This window comes from Mesoplodon bidens (assembly GCF_964165515.1).
Source record: "Mesoplodon bidens genome assembly, chromosome: 14".
In the NCBI taxonomy this organism is placed as follows: Eukaryota; Metazoa; Chordata; class Mammalia; order Artiodactyla; family Ziphiidae; genus Mesoplodon; species Mesoplodon bidens.
The window spans coordinates 17396407-17416701 of NC_138170.1; the positions used below are offsets into that span (position 1 = coordinate 17396407).

General features: G+C 42.5%; 1 protein-coding gene across 1 annotated transcript in view; it reads right to left on the reverse strand.

The window, feature by feature from the left end:
* Positions 1–1061: 1061 nt before the first annotated feature.
* The window catches only part of AFF3 (ALF transcription elongation factor 3), a 555628-nt gene continuing 536394 nt past the window's right edge, over positions 1062–20295 (reverse strand). Inside the window, exons 18-24 of the mRNA XM_081253559.1 lie at positions 17306–17369; positions 14661–14797; positions 9153–9224; positions 6810–6903; positions 4642–4691; positions 4280–4503; positions 1062–1325 (exon numbers count right to left, since the gene is read on the reverse strand). Of these exons, the coding sequence (XP_081109685.1) occupies positions 1204–1325; positions 4280–4503; positions 4642–4691; positions 6810–6903; positions 9153–9224; positions 14661–14797; positions 17306–17369 (763 nt within the window). The 3' untranslated portion in view covers positions 1062–1203. The remainder of the gene's footprint in view (positions 1326–4279; positions 4504–4641; positions 4692–6809; positions 6904–9152; positions 9225–14660; positions 14798–17305; positions 17370–20295) is intronic.

Below are 20295 nucleotides of genomic sequence, written 5' to 3' on the forward strand. Positions count from 1 at the left end.
TGCTACCCCAGACAGAAATGCGATCCTTGCAGGAATAACTTATATCTGTAGAGTAAGCAGCTTGCTGATCAAAGCCTGAAACACATCGCCCAGATCAAAATGCATTCAAGGCCTGCAGTGGCACTTTCTCCAAGAGTGAGAGGATTAGGTAGAATCACGATAGCAAATAGTTTTTGGCCTGAGAAGCAACAGATACAGATCCGAGTGAACGGACATCCTAGGTAATGTCCTCATCTGGCCAAGGAAACTGGTAAGAAAGCTATCATGGAAAGAAAACACTTGAAAAATATCGGCCGACAGACACCATGTGGCTCCACAGCCCCTGGGTCACAGTGGCAGGAAGAAGAAACACATGTGCCAGGCGGGCTCCTGGCATGTGCAGAAGATTTCAATTACTCACTGAGCCCCCAAAAGCAGTTGTTGCTGCTTTCATGTTGGTGAATTTTCAAAGACACTGAGGTTTTACCAAATCTCAGTGTCACGGTCATACTATTTTGCGGGGCAGGGCAGGGAAGGCCCGTGGGAGTCAATTCACTTGTTTTCTAACACGTTTAGTTGACAGTAAAGTTGGCTGGAGGGGGCAGGTACTAGACAAAAGGCAGGGTATTTGGTAACATGCAATCTAGTAAACGTCCAGCACAAAAATAACTGACTTATTTTCATTATTCAATTACCCATTAATACACACAATCAAAAAAATAATAATTGGGGGAGAGTATATTAATACTGAAAGTAATCAAAAGTATAAGAACTAAGATCATCTTAGCTGGCAGTCAAGCTTTTGGTGTGCTGTATTGCACCTGGTTCACTAACCCATGAGATTTTCGTTGAATGTTCTAAGAAGTCACGGTTTAGCTTTGAACTAGAAAGTGTGTGTGTGTATGTGTGTGTGTGTGTGTGTGTGTAAGTGTGTTTTCTCTAATCAGAAACGTCTGATCCCTTTGTCTAGCCTGGGATTATGGAAACTAGACAAAGAAAACGTGTTCTAAAGAGCTGTGTCTCTTACACACTTACACAGGCAGCTTTTCTACACCCACACATACAAACACACATGCCCTGGGAGAAAAGACCATTGTTCGATGCTGAGAAAATATTCACCGCCGTTTGAGAAATGCTGTGGCTGGGAACTTGAGGAGCACAGTGTCCAGAAATGCTGAGCTGTCCGTGAAGACAAGAGTGCCCTCCAGCCCGAAGGCGGGGTCCCTATGTCAGGTGGGTGCTGTTCCGCAGCCAGTGCAGGCCCTGCTGGGAGTACTGGACCAGGTGCTCCATGCTGCTGTGCAGGGTGACTGGCCCCATGAGCAGGTCCAGGTCATTGAAGAATTCTAGGAAAAAGAGAGGGTCGTTAGAGGGACACACACTTGGTCCTCTTTATAAATCAAGCCTCCTCTGTCCCATCACTTGACATGAGCTCAACCTAACAAAATAAAGCCCCCGAGAGCTCACCTATATCCCAATAATCCCTCAACTGGCGACTTCTAATTCAAACGAGTGACATTTACAATATTGAATTTAATGGATGCTGTGTGTTCTACATGTCATTTTTTCACTGTTCTGTAAGTACACTGATTTTAATAGATTTAACTCTTCATGTTTAAAATATATACATGTAGATAGACAGAGAGGAAAAATATGTATGTATTTTACTGAAATAATTCTGAATAAACAAAGGAAACATGGCATGGCAAAACCAAACCAAACCCAAACGAATGGCATTTATTTAGCCAAAGAGCAAAGAAAATGTACTTCCTCAGGCTGCATTCTCCTTGTGCAGTAATGCGTCCCACCCTGAACCTGGCCTGCAGCTCTGTTATCCCTTACACTGTCCTCAGCTGTGCTATGTGCTGAGCCCCTGTCGGGGGAGGGTGGGAGTCCGATGGAGTGGGCTCCAGGCTCCTGGAGACAAATCAGAGACAGGATTTTCTTTCTTTTTTTTTTTAAATTTTATATTTATTTATTTGGCTGCACCGTGCGGCATGCGGGATCTTAGTTCCCTGACCAGGGATTAAACCCATGCCCCCTACAGTGGAAGCACGGAGTCTTAACTGCTGGACCGCCAGGGAAGTCCCTGTCTCTCTTTTTTTTTTTTTTTTTTGGAGCAGCCAGCTTGTTTAAATTGTCTTTTATTTTTATTTTACTGAAGGATAGTTGATGTACACTGTCGTGTTAGTTTCAGGATTCAGTTATATATATTCAGTTATATATCTATTCTTTTTCAGATTCTTTCCCCTTGTAGGTTATTACAAAATATTGAGTACAGTTAGTTCCCTGTGCTATACTATAGGTCCTTGTTCACAGATGGGTTCTGAAACACCTCTACTGAGGTCACCTTCTAGTCCTTGGACATTCTCTGGGTTTGTCCTTTCCTTAAACATGTATTACTGCCAAGGCACCACGCTAGGTGCAGGAGGGCAGGGGCAGGGAGTACACCGAGATGAAGCATGTGTAGGCTCTGCCATCGCAGAGATCACGGTTTGGTGGCTCACAGAGACGAATCAATTCATGTGGCTGCCAGGCTGCCCTAACTGGACCACTGAATGGCACTCCTTGAAAGTAAGAAGCTGGGAGTATTCTTTCAAAGGCGCTCTTGTATGTGCTGAATGAGGTCCTGCTGGGGAGGCTCCGAGAAGAGCCAGGGTCCAGGTGGCCGGGGGGACGGTGTGGCAGGAGGTCAGGAGAAGAACAGGGGAGGAGGGGCAGGTCTGGGGAAGCCATGCGGACTTTGCAACGGATGTGCAGCTCTGCTGAGGGACGTCTGGCAGCAGCTGGCAGTGCCATCTGGAGCCTGGCCTGCTCAGGCTCTCCCAAACTGGCCGCGGACATTTGTACATTTGTCCCTTCTGTTTCACCCACTTGTGACATGCACCCCACTCCATCTCAGCCACTCAACTACTGTCTGCTTTTCAAGACCCTGTTCCGTGCCAGCTCCTTTGGCGAGCCTGCTGGCCTCAGCCCCGGGCACTGACCTCCTTGGCACCCCACTGGAGTTTCAGGGTGCATCACTGCCACACTACTGTCATAACCTGTCTGGTTTCATTATCAATTTCACGTACTCAGGCCTATCTGTGCCTTTGGTTCCCCATCTCATCATGGACATCCCGATCTTCGCCTCAGAGGCACATGTTACCATGGGAACAAAATTTGCCTTTAATGGCTTGATGGTGAGCTCAGATTTACACTCTCACCCAAGCACTGGAGAAAGAGCAGTAAATTGGTATAATCTTATGGGAGAAAGTTAATAATACACCAATAGATACCTTAAAAGACTCTATACCTGTTGACCTCCACATTCTACTTCTACAACTCCCGCCTCTGACAGTAATCAGAAATATGAACAATGACTGACATGAGGATATTTATCGTAACGTTATTTGTAACCGTGGGAAAAAATTGGAAGTAACACAAATGTCCAACAACAGGGGAATGGTTTGAGAAATCATGATACTTGTGATTGCATACCTCTATTTTGAAAGTATTAGAGAGTCATCATAAAAGGTGTTTCTGAATGAGTTAGTGACATGAGAAAATGCCTGATATAATGTAAAATGAAGAAAAGACAGGATGTAAAACTGTATATATACTATGATCTTATTTTGGTAACAATCATGCATATTTGGAGAAAATGAGAAGAAATTTCAAAAGGTTTTTTTTTCAATAGAATGTTAATAGTAGTTATTTCTTAGTGACAAGATTACAGATGATCAAAAAATTTCTTTTCTCTATAGTTTTTTTGTACTTTACAAATTTAGCCACAGGAAACACGCATTCCTTTTGTAATCAGTAAAAACAAATATTTAAAAAGAAATACAGCTTACCCATCACACACGTTTTTTTTCAGTTGTAAGCAGCTATGACTTCAATAGCTAGCAACGTTCATACTCATCAGTTAATTAATTCATCCAGTACTTCAGATCCCCAACTGTGTTCTAGGCACTAGGCAGGTCTTGGGAATACAGAGTTGAATAAAATGTAATCCCTACCTTGAAGGAGCTCACTGTCCGAAGGAAAAAAAACGTGTGTGTGTTTATCTATATAATTTGTATCTGTAACATTGGTACCTGTATCATCTCTATCTCCATCACTATCTCTGATCTTTCCCACAGTAAAGATAAAGGTAGGTAAAGGCACAGGAGGCCCTGAGTGAGGGGGAGAAGTCCGGCAAAGTTCACACAGTAGGTGACAGCTTCTGCTATTTCTTCTTCACCCACTGATGCCCAAGGATCAGGGTGTCCCCGAGCTGTGGCTGAACTACGCACACGCTCCCCAGAGGCACACACACCTCTGTTCTCCTTGGCCAGGTTGTCCGCCATCTCCCAGTAGTCATAGCTGTGGAGAATGCTGTTGGTGATGCTGACATGGTTGGCTGCCATCTGGTGGATGCGCTGTGGGATGCTGACGATGGTTGATGGGGACAGGGCGTTCCCATTGGAGAGGCTCCCCTGAGATCCCACGGAGCTGGTGGGGGAGGGGTTGGGAGACATGGGGGATGGGGTGCCAGTGCTCCTGGAAGGGGAGAGCATAGGAAAACAAGTGGAGAGGTTGGTAGGGCAGCCCCTCAGGGCACTGTAAGCAGAGGAGCACCTTACCCAGCGTCATGCAACATCTCATGTATCACCTTCCCTTTGGAAAAAATGAACTTACTTTCCACTGGCCCCCCATGGAGATGGGGCTTGGGCGGCTTTAGATGAATTCTGCAGGAAAATAAAAACATTGACAGTGAGTACCATCTGCTTGAGTTTAAACAGCCCACAATAACATGTTCTCAGGTGACCATGGAGAGAAGTAATGGCTGACATTGTAGCTAAAATGCAGATTCACAGAAATTGGATCTGGGGAGTTTTTAATTACTAGGCTATTGGCTTCCTCTCTGGAAGATAGTGGGAGGCAGCTGCCCCCTCCCACTGACACAATGAGAATGTCTTATTTTTAAACGTAGGGCATATTTGCAGAAACTGTTGACATATATTTAATGCCTGAAAATACATGAGACATCAACTGTTACCATTTTAACTTATGAAGCTTAAAAGTATTTCTCTTAAAGGAAGTTGCTCTTAATTGTTTCTAAAAGAACAGATTAAAATGTATTTCCTGAACAATAGTGAATTCAAAAATTCTGATTTATTTAAAATTCTGATATAGGATATGTTGCATGAGCCAGTTGCTTGCATCAGGCATTTAAAAGACATTTTTGCCTTTGGCAAGGAAAGCTTCTAAATGTACAGATAGATGTCCTCCCTGAGAGCCCAATAATGCTTTCTGGGACATAAGTCTATGAGACTGTTAAGGAGAAAATGGACTTTATAATATTGAATTTTCCCCTCCAGAGACAAGAAAATAGTCTCAGCCTGGTTCCCCAGAGACAAAGTGTTTCTTTTGGTTAAAGAGAACTTTATGAAGTGGTGACTGATTTTTAGTTTTTAGTGGAGGTGTTATCAAAACGGTAAGAAATGGCCTTACATGTGGGAATTCGGCAAAACAGCCTTCAGGCCTCTTCGCCTACCACTAAAGTCCTGTGACTATAAGAAAAACACAGGTGAGGACAAAGGCCTTTTATTCAGAGCCAGCTGTACTGATAAAACTCATTTTTTATGGACCAATTATCATTGTTTCCTAAAGGTTTCATAATCTCTGAACTTTAAGTAGTATTTAAATAGCCTTTGATTTAGGGTATCTACCAATACCTTCTGGGGGGGAAGCTCTGATATTTAAGTTGTATTCTCTATTCATTCTGTACAGTTTCATGGACTGCCTACAGACATTAAGAACATCTTGGATCCCTTAAAAGTTCTGCTGTAACCTCTGTGGCTTACAGAGTTCAGATTCCTTCTTTATTCAAGCGTTTTGCTTGACTGTAATAACTCTCTTTAGTATTCGCTCTTAGATTCTAAATTTTTGAAAACTACTTATCTTGACCTTAGGCGCCCAAAGTAAAGGGAAAGGCTTAGTGTCAGTACTTGTCACTTTGACTGACGACCGTCAATGGACCAAGACAATGGCTTAGCTCCTGGTCACTGCATGCATGACCAGAAAGGAGACAGTATGCTGGGTGGACATCGCCCACGGAATGCCCAACACAGCCGGCTCATCAGAGATCATCTCCAAGAAGTGGAGGTTGGGGATTAAAGATCGAAAATGATGGTTGTATATCTGACAAACAGCCGGTGGAGGTAGAAATGGCGTAATTTCTTCTTTCTACAGTCAAATGGGCAGTGAAGAGGCCCAGAAATCTCAGATGAATTATTCACAACAGTACATCAGAGGTTTTCTGGTCTTTCCTCCCCCCGCTTTTTTCATTCTCCCCATGAAAATGACTTCATCCCCTGAGATAGGTAAAAGTTAGCACGGTTTGCAATTCTATCCTTATACGTGCACATTGCTACTGTTCTAGTGCCTCTGGGTTCTAACAAGCCATTTCTTACCATTTAAAATAACACCTTTATGAAAAATTAAATTAGCTACTGGAGATAGCTAAGAGGAAGTTCTAAGGAATTACTTCTCAGAGGAAGAAGCTCTAAGTGAACATGAACAATTTATGTTAGCTATAAAGATGGATTTGCTAGGACACTGGGATAGGTAACGGGATCTTCGTTCTCTAGAGGCTATAACAATACTTGGACACAGGCTGAGGGATAAATTAGATGGGCTCTCAAGGCCATCCTCTGAGCCGTGAACTCCACGAGTATGTCGTAAATGGGGTTCGTGTGGATATCAGCTCCTGTATTACCCCCAAAGCAATGGATTCTACCTTGAAAATGTCCTTGACAGGGAGACAACTGGGTACAACATGTCGCCTGTTAGCCAGACAGTACCTTGAAATAGTCGATAAGTGCTTTTGAATACTTTACAGCGTGATCCCTTTTGAGTCGAAACATCCGCCAGTACAGGAGAGCCAGGCATCGGTAACTGCAGCAGAAAAAGAGAAATAGGCCCCGAAAGTATGAGTGGGCCCTGTGCTAACAAGACTTAAAAACAATCTTGCTGTTCCAGGTGCACTCCATGTCTATAGCATGGTGGGCATCTGACCTTCCTATTTGTTCAATGTAACTCAAAATTCCAAGGAGTTACTCCACAAGTATATCACTTCATATAAAGAGATATGAATAAATGAAGAATAGATATAACTAAAGAATATAAATATGAAGACAGAAAGCAGCTTTACTGCTTCTTTGTTGGGACTGAGGGGCTTGTCATTTCTTCTTCCACCACTAGGAGACAGTCTCTCTCCATGAGAGGAGGGAGGAAGCTCTAGCACATAGCTCTCACTGCTTACCGGGTGAATTTCAGGGCACAACTACCTTATTCTGATTTGCCTTGACACCCTGGACTTCCAGCAGCGGCTTTGCTAAAAGAATAGCCAGCCTTTTCACCTGTTTTTATTCCCTTCCCTACCACTGTACTGGACTATAATTAGGTCACATAAGGTAACGGATACGAATGTACTTTATAAAAACCATACTGGGAGTAGTCACTATTTTATGTTACAGTTTATATATTTGTTATTTACATACTAGTATTCTATTTTTTTTTTTTTTTTTTTTTGCGGTATGTGGGCCTCTCACTGTTGTGGCCTCTCCCGTTGCGGAGCACAGGCTCCGGACGCACAGGCCCAGCGGCCATGGCTCACGGGCCCAGCCGCTCCGCGGCATGTGGGATCCTCCCGGACCGGGGCACGAACCCGTGTCCCCTGCATCGGCAGGCGGACTCTCAACCACTGCGCCACCAGGGAAGCCCACTAGTATTCTATTTTATACAATATTAACTAACCATTGTTAATTTATTAATCCTAATAAGGCACTTAAAGTTTGAAAAGAGCACAGAAAGCATTTCCTGAGCCATACCCACTTTTTTTTTTAACATCTTTATTGGAGTATAATTGCTTTACAATATTGTGTTAGTTTCTGCTTTATAACAAAGTGAATCAGCTATACATATACATATATCCCCATATCCCCTCCCTCTTGCGTCTCCCTCCCACCCTCCCTATCCCACCCCTCTAGGTGGTTACAAAGCACTGAGCTGATCTCCCTGTGCTATGCGGCTGCTTCCCACTAGCTATCTATTTTGCATCTGGTAGTGTATATATGTCAGTGTTACTCTCTCACTTCGTCCCAGCTCACCCTTCTCCCTCCCCCTGTTCTCCAGATCCACTTTTCCTTGGTTCTTTCCACTCCTAATTATTTGCTAACTCAGATCTGGTGTTGACATACTAGAATACCAACATACCAAATACGACTTAATAGTTTCTTAAAAATGTTTTTTCAATTAAAATTTTTCAATTTATTTTTTATTTTAATACAAGTTTTAAAGGTTACTTTCCATTTACAGCTATTACAAAATATTGGCTGTATTCCCTGTGTTGTACAATACACCCTTGACCAAGAGTCTCTTCTTAGCACACCAAATTCCAGAGGACGTGATGATGCAAAACTAATGTTTTCTCTTTTGTGTATGTTGCTGTTATATTATTTTGAGATTCGGTTCTCCAACTTGCAGACCAGGTTCTAAAGTGGAGTATGAACCATCAGAGAGAAAGACATTTTGGCTCCCCATCACAGGAGGAACCAACAGAGAGGTGTGTCCTGTGATTTGAGGGAGTACTAAGGAGATGTCATGGGGAAAATTATTATTATAATCATTATCATTGTCACCATTATAGAAAAAAACTTATTATGTGTTGATTAACATTTAAGTATTGCTTTTATTATCAAAGTGGAATGAACTGCTCCTCAGTTTAATGGGTTGAGAACTTGAATCCATCATCTTGATTCAGTTCTACTAATCCCACATGTAAAGAGACAGATGAATTATTTTGATTGCCTCTAAAATGTTAAACACAAGAAATTACATTTGGCACAATTCACATTCAAATGATTGAAAACACAGACTTACCTGATTTTAAGACACACACACATACACACACACACACACAGAAAAATGGGTCCTTGGGTCATGGACCTGTTGGTTTTCAATCACTGTGAATTCACCTCATGCACAGGACAGCAGGGCGCAGGCTCTCCCTGGCCACCATGAGAACTGCCTTTGGTATGGTGTGTCAGAAGCGCTAGGAAACCATCATGCATTTCAGCACCTGGTTTGCTAGTGAAGATGTACGAGGCTGGGGAGGCTATTTTAATCTGATGTGATGCACTTACCATAATGCAGCCAGCTGTTTATCCTCTGGTGTGGCATTGGGGCCTGAGTGGGTTTTTAGTCTCATAGCATATCTTAAAAAAAAAAGGAAAGAAAAACAAAAAATTAAAGCTTTCTTATTAACAACAGAACATCTTCTAGGATGGAAGTTCTCTCTGCCCAATACTTAGTTTTTCATAGTGCTTGCTGACAGTTCTTTCTTAGAAGCCAGCTGAGGCTGCCTAATTTTCTCTAAGCATGACATAACTGTGATGACTAGAACAAAATGGCTTTTAGGAACATCTAGCAGCTTTCTGCTCTTTAAACAGTACAAGTCCAAACACTACAGATGGTCAAGAGTGGTATCAGTTCAAGCGTTATCCACGTATATGGTGACACATCCATTTTTACAAATTCTGATTTATGGCTGAGTGGCTGACAAGATGGGAGCAAAGGTCAATCCTTCCAGGCCAATCTCCAGAAAAATTTTTATTCCTTGTACTCAGATGAATGCTTGGATTTATGCCTTTTTTATTGTTATGGAACTCTTACTTTGACAGTAGTATAACTGTCCTGGATGCATAACTAGTAGATTTTATGAACTTTATTCAATCTCACTTATTTCTCTGAACCAGAGGTCTATGGCCGTTCCTTTCTCCAATAATATACCAAGCTACTTGCAGACACTTGGAGAGAGCTGAGGCAGTATATGGAATGGTCAGGGAGTCCTGGGTTCAAGTCCTTATAGTTGTGAGAACTTAGACAAATGAACAGCTTTAAGCCTCCATTTCCTTATTTATAAAGTAAGATGAGTACTTTGCATCCCATATCATCGCTGTAAGGATTAAGTGAGAGAGTGCTTGTAAAGTTCTTGGCATAGTAGGCTGGCTTATTGCAAATTGCTCAAGAAATGATACTGTTATTACACTATCTCCATAGCATGCAGACTTGTAGTGGTTTTTTTTAAAATTTATTTATTTTTGGCTGTGTTGGGTCTTTGTTGCAGTGTGTGGGCTTCTCATCGCGGTGGCTTCTCTTGTTGCGGAGCACGGGCTCTAGGCATGCGGGCTTCAGTAGTTGTGGCTCGCAGGCTCTAGAGCGCAGGCTCAGTAGTTGTGGTGCATGGGCTTAGTTGCTCTGCTGCATGTGGGATCTTCCCAGACCAGGGCTTGAAGCTGTGTCCCCTGCATTGGCAGGTGGATTCTTAATTACCATGCCACCAGGGAAGTCCACTGTAGTGTTTTTGAGTGTATCTCTTTGCTTAGTTTTCATAGTGGTTTCTCCGGGTATTACAAGATACATATGTGACTCATCACAATTTATTGGTATCAATATTTTCTACTTTGCTTGAAGAGTTGAAACCTTACTTCCATGTCACTGCTTTTTTTTTTTTTTGTGGTACACGGGCCTCTCACCACTGTGGCCCCTCCTGCTGCGGAGCACAGGCTCCGGACGCGCAGGCCCAGTGACCACGGCTCACAGGCCCAGCTGCTCCACGGCACGTGGGATCCTCCTGGACTGGGGCACGAACCCGTGTCCCCTGCATCGGCAGGCAGACTCCCAAACACTGCGCCACCAGGGAAGCCCCCATGTCACTGCTTTTATTTTATTTTATTTTTATTTTCTTTGTTTTGTTTTGTGGTACGTGGGCCTCTCACTGCTGTGGCCTCTCCCCTTGCAGAGCACAGGCTCTGAACGCGCAGGCTCAGTGGCCATGGCTCACGGGCCCAGCCGCTCAGCGGCATGTGGGATCTTCCCGGACCGGGGCACGAACCCGTGTCCCCTGCATCGGCAGGCGGACTCTCAACCACTGCGCCACCTGGGAAGCCCTCACTGCTTTTAAATAACATTGTCTTGAGCATCACATGGTGGTATAATTTTTGTTTCAATCATCAACTATGATTTATAAAACTCATGAAGAGGATAGTTTATTGCATGTACCCATAGTTCTGCTCTTACGTTGTTTTTCCTTCCCTCCTGTTGGTCCAAGATTCCTTCTTTTGTCACTTCCTTTCCATTTGAGAAACTTCCTTTAGCCAACCTTTAAAGATAGGTCTGTTAGAAACAAAGTCTTTTCGTTTTCCTTAGTCTGAGAATGTTTTTATTTCCTCTTTATTCCTGAAGAATGAAGTCTTGCTGAATCTAGAGTTCACAGTTTGACAGTTTTTTTCTTTCAGCATTTAAAAAATGTTGTGCCACTCCCTTCCGGCTTCCATGGTTTCAGATAAGAAGTCAGCTGTTATTTGAATTGGTGTCCCCCTATGGGTAATGTGTCATTCCTCTCTCGTTGCTTTCAGGATTTTTTTTTCCTTTGTTTTTAGTTTTCAGAAATGTCGTTTTGATGTGTCTTGGCATGCATTGCTTTGGCTGTTTATGCTGATTGGGTTTTTCTCCACTTCTTGAATCTGTAGGTTTATGTCTTTTGCCAAATTTGGCAAGTTTCAGCCATTACTTCTTCAAAATATCTTTCAGTTCCATTCTCTCCCTCTCCTTCTGGGACTCCAATAATGACATGGAGGTTCTACTGTCATTGTGCTTGAAGCTCTATCCACTTTTTTTTTTTTTTAGTCTGTTTTCTCTCTGTTGCTCCGACTGGGGGGTAAATTCTATTTTCTGTTATCGGGTTCATTGATTCTATCCTCTGTCACCTCTACTCTACTACTGAGCCCCTCCAGTGAGATTTTTATTTGTTATATTTCTCAGTTCTTTAATTTCCATTTGGTTCTTTTTCAAAACAACTTCTATTTCTTTGCTGAGACTTTCATTTTTTGTTTCAAGAGAATTTGTAATTCTTTGTTGAAGCATTTTTATGATGGCTGCTTTAAAATCCTTGTCAGATAATTCCAACATCTGATTCATCCTGGTTATTGGTGTCAACTGATTGTCTTTTCTCATCTCAGTTGTGGTTTTCTTGTTCCTTGGTATGATGAGTGAGTTTCTATTGTATCTTGGACATCTTGGCTATTATGTTAGGAGACACCTGGGTCCTATTTAAATCTTTTCTTGTAAAAGGAAGTCACCTTGTTTAGGTTTAGCAGGCAAGTCATAACCTACTTCTGTGGGCTATGGTTCCATTTACAATTTAATTTTCAGAGGCTTGGTGGTGCAATTTTGATCTGTGGTGGCAGGGTTCCACTGGCCAGTGTCCCCCAGTCACTTGGTGTCCTTTGGTGGAGAAAGGAATTCTCTTGCCTACTGGGACAAAGAGCACATCCTAAGCTGGGTACCTGTGGCATGATCCTCCTTGGGAGTGCTCCCAGCTCCCGAGAGTCTCTCAGTGGGGGAGGGGAGTCTCAAACCTGGTGGGCAACACGCAGATTCAAGTGGTATATTAATGCTGTTTTCTAACTCAGATAAGAAAAACTCTTTTTTTTTTGAATATAGTATTTCCATTTATTTAGCATTTATCAGTTTATCTTTTTTTATATAAATTTATTTATTTATGGCTGCGTTGGGTCTTCGTTGCTGTGCACGGGCTTCTCATTGCAGTGGCTCCTGTTGTTGCAGAGCACGGGCTCTAGGTGCGCGGGCTTCAGTAGAAAAACTCTTTAATCTTAGTTTTTGGAGTAGCTTAAGGGATTCTATTCAATCATCTAGAAAATGGATTGTGTTTTCCACCCACGCAAGGTCCCATCTCTGGTGGAGAGCGGGTGTGCACATCAGCACCTCCAGTTTATTTGACATCAGGCTTTTATGATTGTTTGGATTTATTTGTTTGTTTTTTAAAGTTTGAATGTCTTTAGGTAGGCTATGCAGTTCACCAGAGGCCCTGTGACTTGCTTATTTGTTAATTCCTCAAATATTCATGAGTACATACTATGTTCTAAGATCTTTTCCAGGGGTTATGACCACATAAACGAACAGATCAAACAAAAACCAAAAACATCCCTCTGTTTGAGGCACTCACATTCTAGAACACATTATGGCTTTGTGCCTGTCCACTTCCACCCATATTCTTCCATGCCTGCCTGTGGGCATCTGAGTCTGTGCCTTATTCTGAGGAAGAAATGTGAGAATCTAGGATCTCTTAAAGTAATTTTAAGTTTTTTTTTTTTACTATGGCAATTTCTTTTCTTCACTGCCCAAAATGCTGTACCATGTAAGAAAATAGTATGAAGGAATCACCAATACATTGGTGTAATAGAAATATTTTAATAAGAAAAATGGTTGGACAGTGTTAACTTTCAAAACATTCTTGAGAAGTACTTTTTGAAGATGATGTGTTCTTGATCCTGGGATGACAAAGTCAAAGGCTGTCATCCTGTCCTATTTCCTGAAGGAGAACAGTGTAAAATACCAAGGAGCAAACCTGGGCCAACGCATACCAAGAAGGATGATTAGAAATCTTCCCTCTGGAATGGTGAGACATGGTAAACCACATTTACTCTTAGGTTGCCTAGAATTCCAGAATTAGAAAAGTCTCTTAAAGTTAGTTTTGGGAAGGATTATTTCACATAATGGGTATTAGACATTATCCCAAGCAGTTGAACCAGCTAAAGACATAAAACATATGACGAAGGTTCCCGGTAGTGTTAATGGATGAAATTCCCTTAATGGTTCATTAAAGAGACATTAAGGATGTGCCTTTCCATGTTGCCATCATGGAAGACAAAGAGTCTCCCACCCAAGTCCTTGCTGAGCCCCGTCAGAAACCCTGCTTCTGCTTATACTACAGGTCTTAACCCAGGCCGGGGGATGGCGCTCACGTCCAAGTCTTAGACCAGAACAACGCCAGCACCTCTTCCGATAGTGCGTGTAGGATGGATTTCCTTTCCTAAAATCCCCTTGAATCTTCTTTCCTTTCATTAAATACTCCTGAATCATTTACTGATGAAGTTAGGATTTAGATTATATGAATCTGGATCAGATTTTTTAAAAAAAGCAGCATGGAGATGTAGTGAATTCAAATTCTGCTACTTCCCAGCTGGGTGAAGTAGACATCTCACATCTCCCTCAGATTCAGCTTCCTTTCTGCAGCCAGTGGGGTTAGAGGCACTGCTGGCCTGGCACTCACACAGAGAGTGAAGGAGGCAGGCTCTGCAAAAACGTCTTGCAAGATTGTCCACTCTTTTTTTTTTTTTTTTAAATCATTATTTATTTATTTATTTTTATTTATTTATGGCTGTGTTGGGTCTTCGTTTCTGTGCGAGGGCTTTCTCTAGATGTGGCAAGTGGGGGCCACTCCTCATCGCGGTGCACGGGCCTCTCACTATCGCGGCCCCTCTTGTTGCAGAGCACAGGCTCCAGACGCGCAGGCTCAGTAATTGTGGCTCACGGGGCCAGCTGCTCCGTGGCATGTGGGATCTTCCCAGACCAGGACTCGAACCCGTGTGCCCTGCATTGGCAGGCGGACTCTCAACCACTGCGCCACCAGGGAAGCCCCAGATTGTCCACTCTTATTTGGGGGATGAACATTGGTTCTTGGTAGCTGACAGTGCAGGTTGACATTCTTTTCTGTGTTCACAGCACTTATATACATTCTTCCCTGCACCCCCAACCCTTGCCCCCAAGCAAGAAAACACAGTGCTTACCTGATGAGCTCAACTGTTTCTGAATACATTGTATAAGGAGATTTGGATTCCATTGGGCCCTGCTCCATTGCATTTCCACACTCAATGAATGACAAGGCTGCTTCAGCATAGTTCAGAGCCTTTCCAAACTTTTCCACCTGATCAAGAGAGTTAATATAGTGTCTTCCTTAGGAATAGTTTTTCAAACATCATTGTCACATAATTTATACACTTTGAGAAACCCGACTTTGAAGTTCCAAACTCCTGTGAATGGAGCTGAGAGAAGAGAGAAATAGGGTAATACCTTCTCTAGGTATTTTCGCAAATTGCTACTGGTTTAGGGTAAGTGAGTAAATGGTTATACAGAATTATACCACATCCACATCACAACTGTCAATCAGAATTGTGCAGAACTTCACGGTTGCTTTAATTTCTGTTGCCCTCTTTCCAGCTCCTAATGGTCTGTCAACTTCGCTCCTTGGTCCTCACTGCTGTGCTAAATACATATCTACGTTCCTAGGCCTGACTCCATGTAATAGTTCTCACACTTTTGGGGTATATGCTCACTTTGATGGTTTAAGGCCTTCCTTATTATCTTTTACACTATTTCTGACATTTACATCTCCACGTCTTCCTTTAAGTATGTATTTTTTAGTTGTTTCGTTAGCAGTTAGAACGTCACCCTAAGCGTGAGGGTGAGGAGAGAAAGGGAGAGGAGGTAAAGCCCAAGGCGTGATTTCAGCTTGAAGGACACAACGTTGAAAATGAATAAAATGAAAAAAGGACCTTTTGGGATTATAGGAGGTACCTAACTTTATGTTAATCTTTACCCATATCAGTGAGGATAACCAAGAATCAGCTTTACGTTCTCAGGTTCTCATAAGTCTAAACGTACACATCAGGTTCGTGCATGGTTCCATGCATTCTTCCTCTAGGTGGATAATGACACATTCTAAATTTGAATTGCATCATCTCCGCAGTTTTCAAACACTCCTTCATCAATCAAAACAGAATTACACAGATACTCTTAACTACTGATCTAAGTCTTGCCTCTTAAAAAAACCTCTCATTATTCATGACACCTCAGGAAAGGGAAATGTAGAGCAGAATTCTCCCGCATTAGCAAGTCAAAATTTTAAACAGCTTATAACCCTAAGAGGCTACAGAGCAATATTTCTTGGCAGTGCTTTCAGATTAAGGAAGTCATTTCTTTCAATAAGTATTTGCTAAAGCACCTGATTCTGTGTGGTCTGTACTTGACACACAAAAGCTCCTTCCAGGAACATCTATTTGGAGAGAAAAAATGTGCACTCACAAGATAGCTCAAAGTGCAAGGCAGCCTGTGATTAACCAACCGAACGCAAAGCAAGGAGTCCAGTGCCAAAGAGAGGGCAGGGAGGGAGCAAGTGATGGGGCTACAGGGAGGCTGGGGAGGAAACTGGGAAGGAACAGCATGATCTGGCTGAATTTGGGGAGGACACTGAAGGTGTGGGTGTGCGTGTGAGTGTGAGGCTCTGCAGGTGCAAAGACCTGCCCGCTGGCACGAGTCAGGTGTGCTTAGAGGTGGCAGGGGGCCAACATGGCTGGAGCAGAGTATCGCTGGGAAAGGCCAGGTTGGGCAAGATGACACCGACTGAGGAAGCCTGGTAAACCTTGGATGATTCAGGCAGGACATTTCATTCTGCTTTAAAATTCAACGTGACCATGCATCGGTTTCTTCGGGGGACCAGAACCCTCCATCAGACTGTGGGACTGTGAGGACAAAAACTCTACCTCCTATTTCCCTTCTGTATTTTCTGACACCCCGTGGCTCTTTCTCTGTACACCAGTGGACCTAGGCAGTTAGCTTCATCTAAATAAATGCTTGGTGGGCAACATCAGTAGCCTTGGGGGGGTGGGGTACAGTTGTGGTTTAGAAATCTTCAACCCTGGAATAATACTCTGAAGGTCATTTGAAATGCCTTCTTCACCTCCAGCGCCCTGATTTCACTTATGAGCACTGGAGGGGAGCAGAACTAGAATTACTAGATGGGAAAGACTCCCTTTGGATGAGATCTTCTGACAGAACAACCATATGATCTCTTTTAGAAAAAAACAGAAGTTTTCTAACTCTTGCCTGAAGGCTTTAAGCTTTCTCAAATAAATTATCCAAGTCAGAAAAGTTACTCTCTGAAAACATCAAATCATACAACTTCAGGGTCTTATGTGCAGTGAAATAGTTTCTGGATTGTCCAGATTCATAGGAAAAATTCATTTTGGCAGGTACACATGAAGAACACAAGTCTTTTTGAAAAGGGATTTGATCCTGGGACCAAGCCAAGCGTTGGCCAGGCTAACAAGGGAGAAATATGCTAACTTGGGTGTTATTTTTTTTTAAGGAAAAAAACTATTACCACCCACTGACTCCGCTGCCTCTGGTTCCTATTCAAACTTTAGGTCTAAACTGAAATATGAGTTTATCCAGGGCTTCCTCCCAGTCAGACATTATTGGTTGAGGTCATAATTTATTGGGCGATGAGCAATGGATTAAATAAACATTTTTGCCTTTAACAGACCCAGCCATCCTTGTAATAGATTTTATAATGACCCTAGCTATGCTGCCCCAGTGATGAAGCTGTGGTACAAACGTCATTTGGAGGAACGGATCTGGAGAGAAAAGGTCTTACCATTGCATCTGCTTTATGCTTCATTCGCTTAGCTTCTTGCATAAAATAATCTGCACTGCGTGGCCTACGGGGAGAGAGTGATATGAAACGTCATTACTGGGCAAGTGCAAGATCTTTTGAAAATATTCTTTCCTTTGCTCACACTTGAAGCACAATTTCAAGACTCTTCTTAAGACGGAATCAAGTATTTTTCTTTTCTTTTGCATTTCCGAACTACTATAGCCTATATGTAAAAGACTACAATTATATTTCTCTTAAGTTAGCAATTCAAAACACACTCAATATATGCAAATAAATATATACATTTACAGTGATTTTTAACATGGATCCCCAGTACCTAATTCGCGAATCAGATTTTTTATTGCACGGTTAAGAAAACAAGTGCAAAATCTTATTTCACAGGTTATTTACACAAAACAATCCCTTTTTAATGTAAAGATGGCAAAGATACCTCATAATAATTGTATGGATATGTACAGCTGAGTATATTTCTGTACCTTTATGAAAATCAGTGTTGTTTGTATGCATAAATGGTACCCAAAGTTGCCTGTATCTCTATATCAATTATTTTAAAGCTTTGCAATGAAAAAATGAAAAGAGGTGCTGCTGTATGATTACATTCCAGTTGTAATAAAGTTAATTGTAAAATGATGTCTTCCTTGTCACAATGCAAACATGGCATGTATTCTCTCTAGTTCTGATTAACTGGCTGGTAAACATTAACACCAGACATGGGCATTATTAAAACAATAACCCTGGCCAGCACTGACTCTGCTGGGAGATAAAGGGAATTCATCCAGAGATGGATCTGAGTGTGTGACATGACCCCAAGTTACACTAAACTACTCATCAGACAGTAACTTTAAATGCTTCATTGGATAGATTTTTTTTTTTTTTTTTTTTTTTGCAGTACGCGGGCCTCTCACTGTCGTGGCCTCTCCCGTTGTGGAGCACAGGCTCTGGACGCGCAAGCTCAGCGGCCATGACTCACGGGCCCAGCCACTCCACGGCATATGGGATCTTCCCGGACCAGGGCATGAACCCGTGTCCCCTGCATCGGCAGGCGGACTCTCAACCACTGCGCCACCAGGGAAGCCCTGGATAGATTTTTAAAAATCTACATACTTTAGGTACCATCAGCATAAACTTGTTTTGCATTAAGGGTCTTTATATATAATCAGTAAACTTGACCTACTTATGTACACACCATAAGCCAGGACCTCCTAAATGGGAGATAAGATGTAAATAGTAATATTAATCATGAACTGTTCAACCTATTTAACAGACTTATTTTGAACTGCCTTCTTTCAGCCAAGGGGTCTTTTCCCCAATGCAATATTAGGTAGTCAGAGCATCCTTTTATCCTAAGGGGTCAAAAGGCTTAGAAAAATCACACATACCATGTCAATGACATTACCATCCAACACTATAATCCTCAGTTGAATGGTTTTAATCAATCAATCAAACAAATAAACCAGGATCAAAGCAAATACTTAATTTTGAGTCACAAATCACAGAAGCAAGAAAAAGACCTTGGTTTTCTGTCTCTTCTCCCGCATAAAATATTGTCAGTACTGTGGTAACATGCTGGGAATTTTTAACTTTTCCAACAAAGAAATGAGGAACATGGCTGCAGGATTTCCCTAATGTGCCTAATGAAACTCTGTTTCTCCATCATGAGCCCTTCACCATTTTTCCTGCCACGCAGGCCTGGACTCTTTCATTCATCATGATGGGTCTTCACTGGTGGGTGAGGTCTGAGGTTTCCTTCAAAGGAAGGCCCTGCTCTGACCGGCTCTTCTTGCTCTAGTTTATTTCCTCAATGTTCACGCTTCTTCCATTTGAATGGCGTTTTAGTTGACTTTCAAGAGGGTTTATTCTTCTTTGTCCACATATTGACCTTTGAACACATACTGGCTATCTGTGGGGTCTTTGATGCCGACTGTGGCAATTTACATTATTTTTGTTCTTGTTTTTGTTGTTTAATGGACTGACTTAATTTTTCTGAGCAGCTGTAGGCTCAGAGCAAAATGACGTGGGAAGTACGAAAAGTTCCTGGGTACTTCGTGCTTCTGCACGTGAACAACCTCCCTCACTACCAACATCCCCACCAGAGCAGCACGTTTGTTACGATTGATAAACCTAAACTGACATATCATCGTCACCCAAAGTCCACAGTTTATATTTGGGTTCACTCTTGGCATTGCACATTCTGTGAGTTTTGAGAAATGTATAATGACACGTATCCACCATTATAGTATCATACAGAAGAGTTTCATGCCTTAAAAATCCTCTGCAATATCTTTCGTTTGTCCTTCTGCTGAATGCCCCAAAGCAGAAGACCAGACCTACCTCTGCCCAAACCGAGAACTGACTCCTGAGCTTCAGATGGAGTCCTGGAGCCTATGTGTTCAGGACAAGAGTTCAGGCATCTCCATCCATCTCTCCCCCACTGTTATCAAATGCTATGAATGCTGCCTTGTAAACATCCCTTTCTTTCTCCAGTGACCATATCCACCAAGTCTAGGCTTTCATCACCTCTCCTGGCCTCTAGTTTCACACCCATCCAATCTATTCTGAGCTTTAACCCTTGACCAATGTTTGTAAAATGTGGCTTTCATTATATCACCATCCTACTCACAGACCTAAAATCTCCAGGGCCTATGAGTTCCAGTCGCAGTTCAGGTCTCCAATAATCTTGCCTAACCCTCTTTACGGTACCACTTACTCACCAAGTCCCTCGACCACAGCCAGAGCGGTGTCCTCACTGTCTGGGTGACATGCCATGGCTGTCTTAGAAGCTCTGCTCATCCTTTCCATCTTTCCTGGAACACTCACCTCTCTGCTCATTCATTAAGTGCTTATGATGAGCCAGATGTTACCTGTCCCTCAAATTCTTAGGCCATAAGGCCTTCTTGGTAATTTTGGTCCATGATCAGCTATGTCTTTCCTGATCTCAGATACCACTTCTTGTTTACACTTCACTTCCA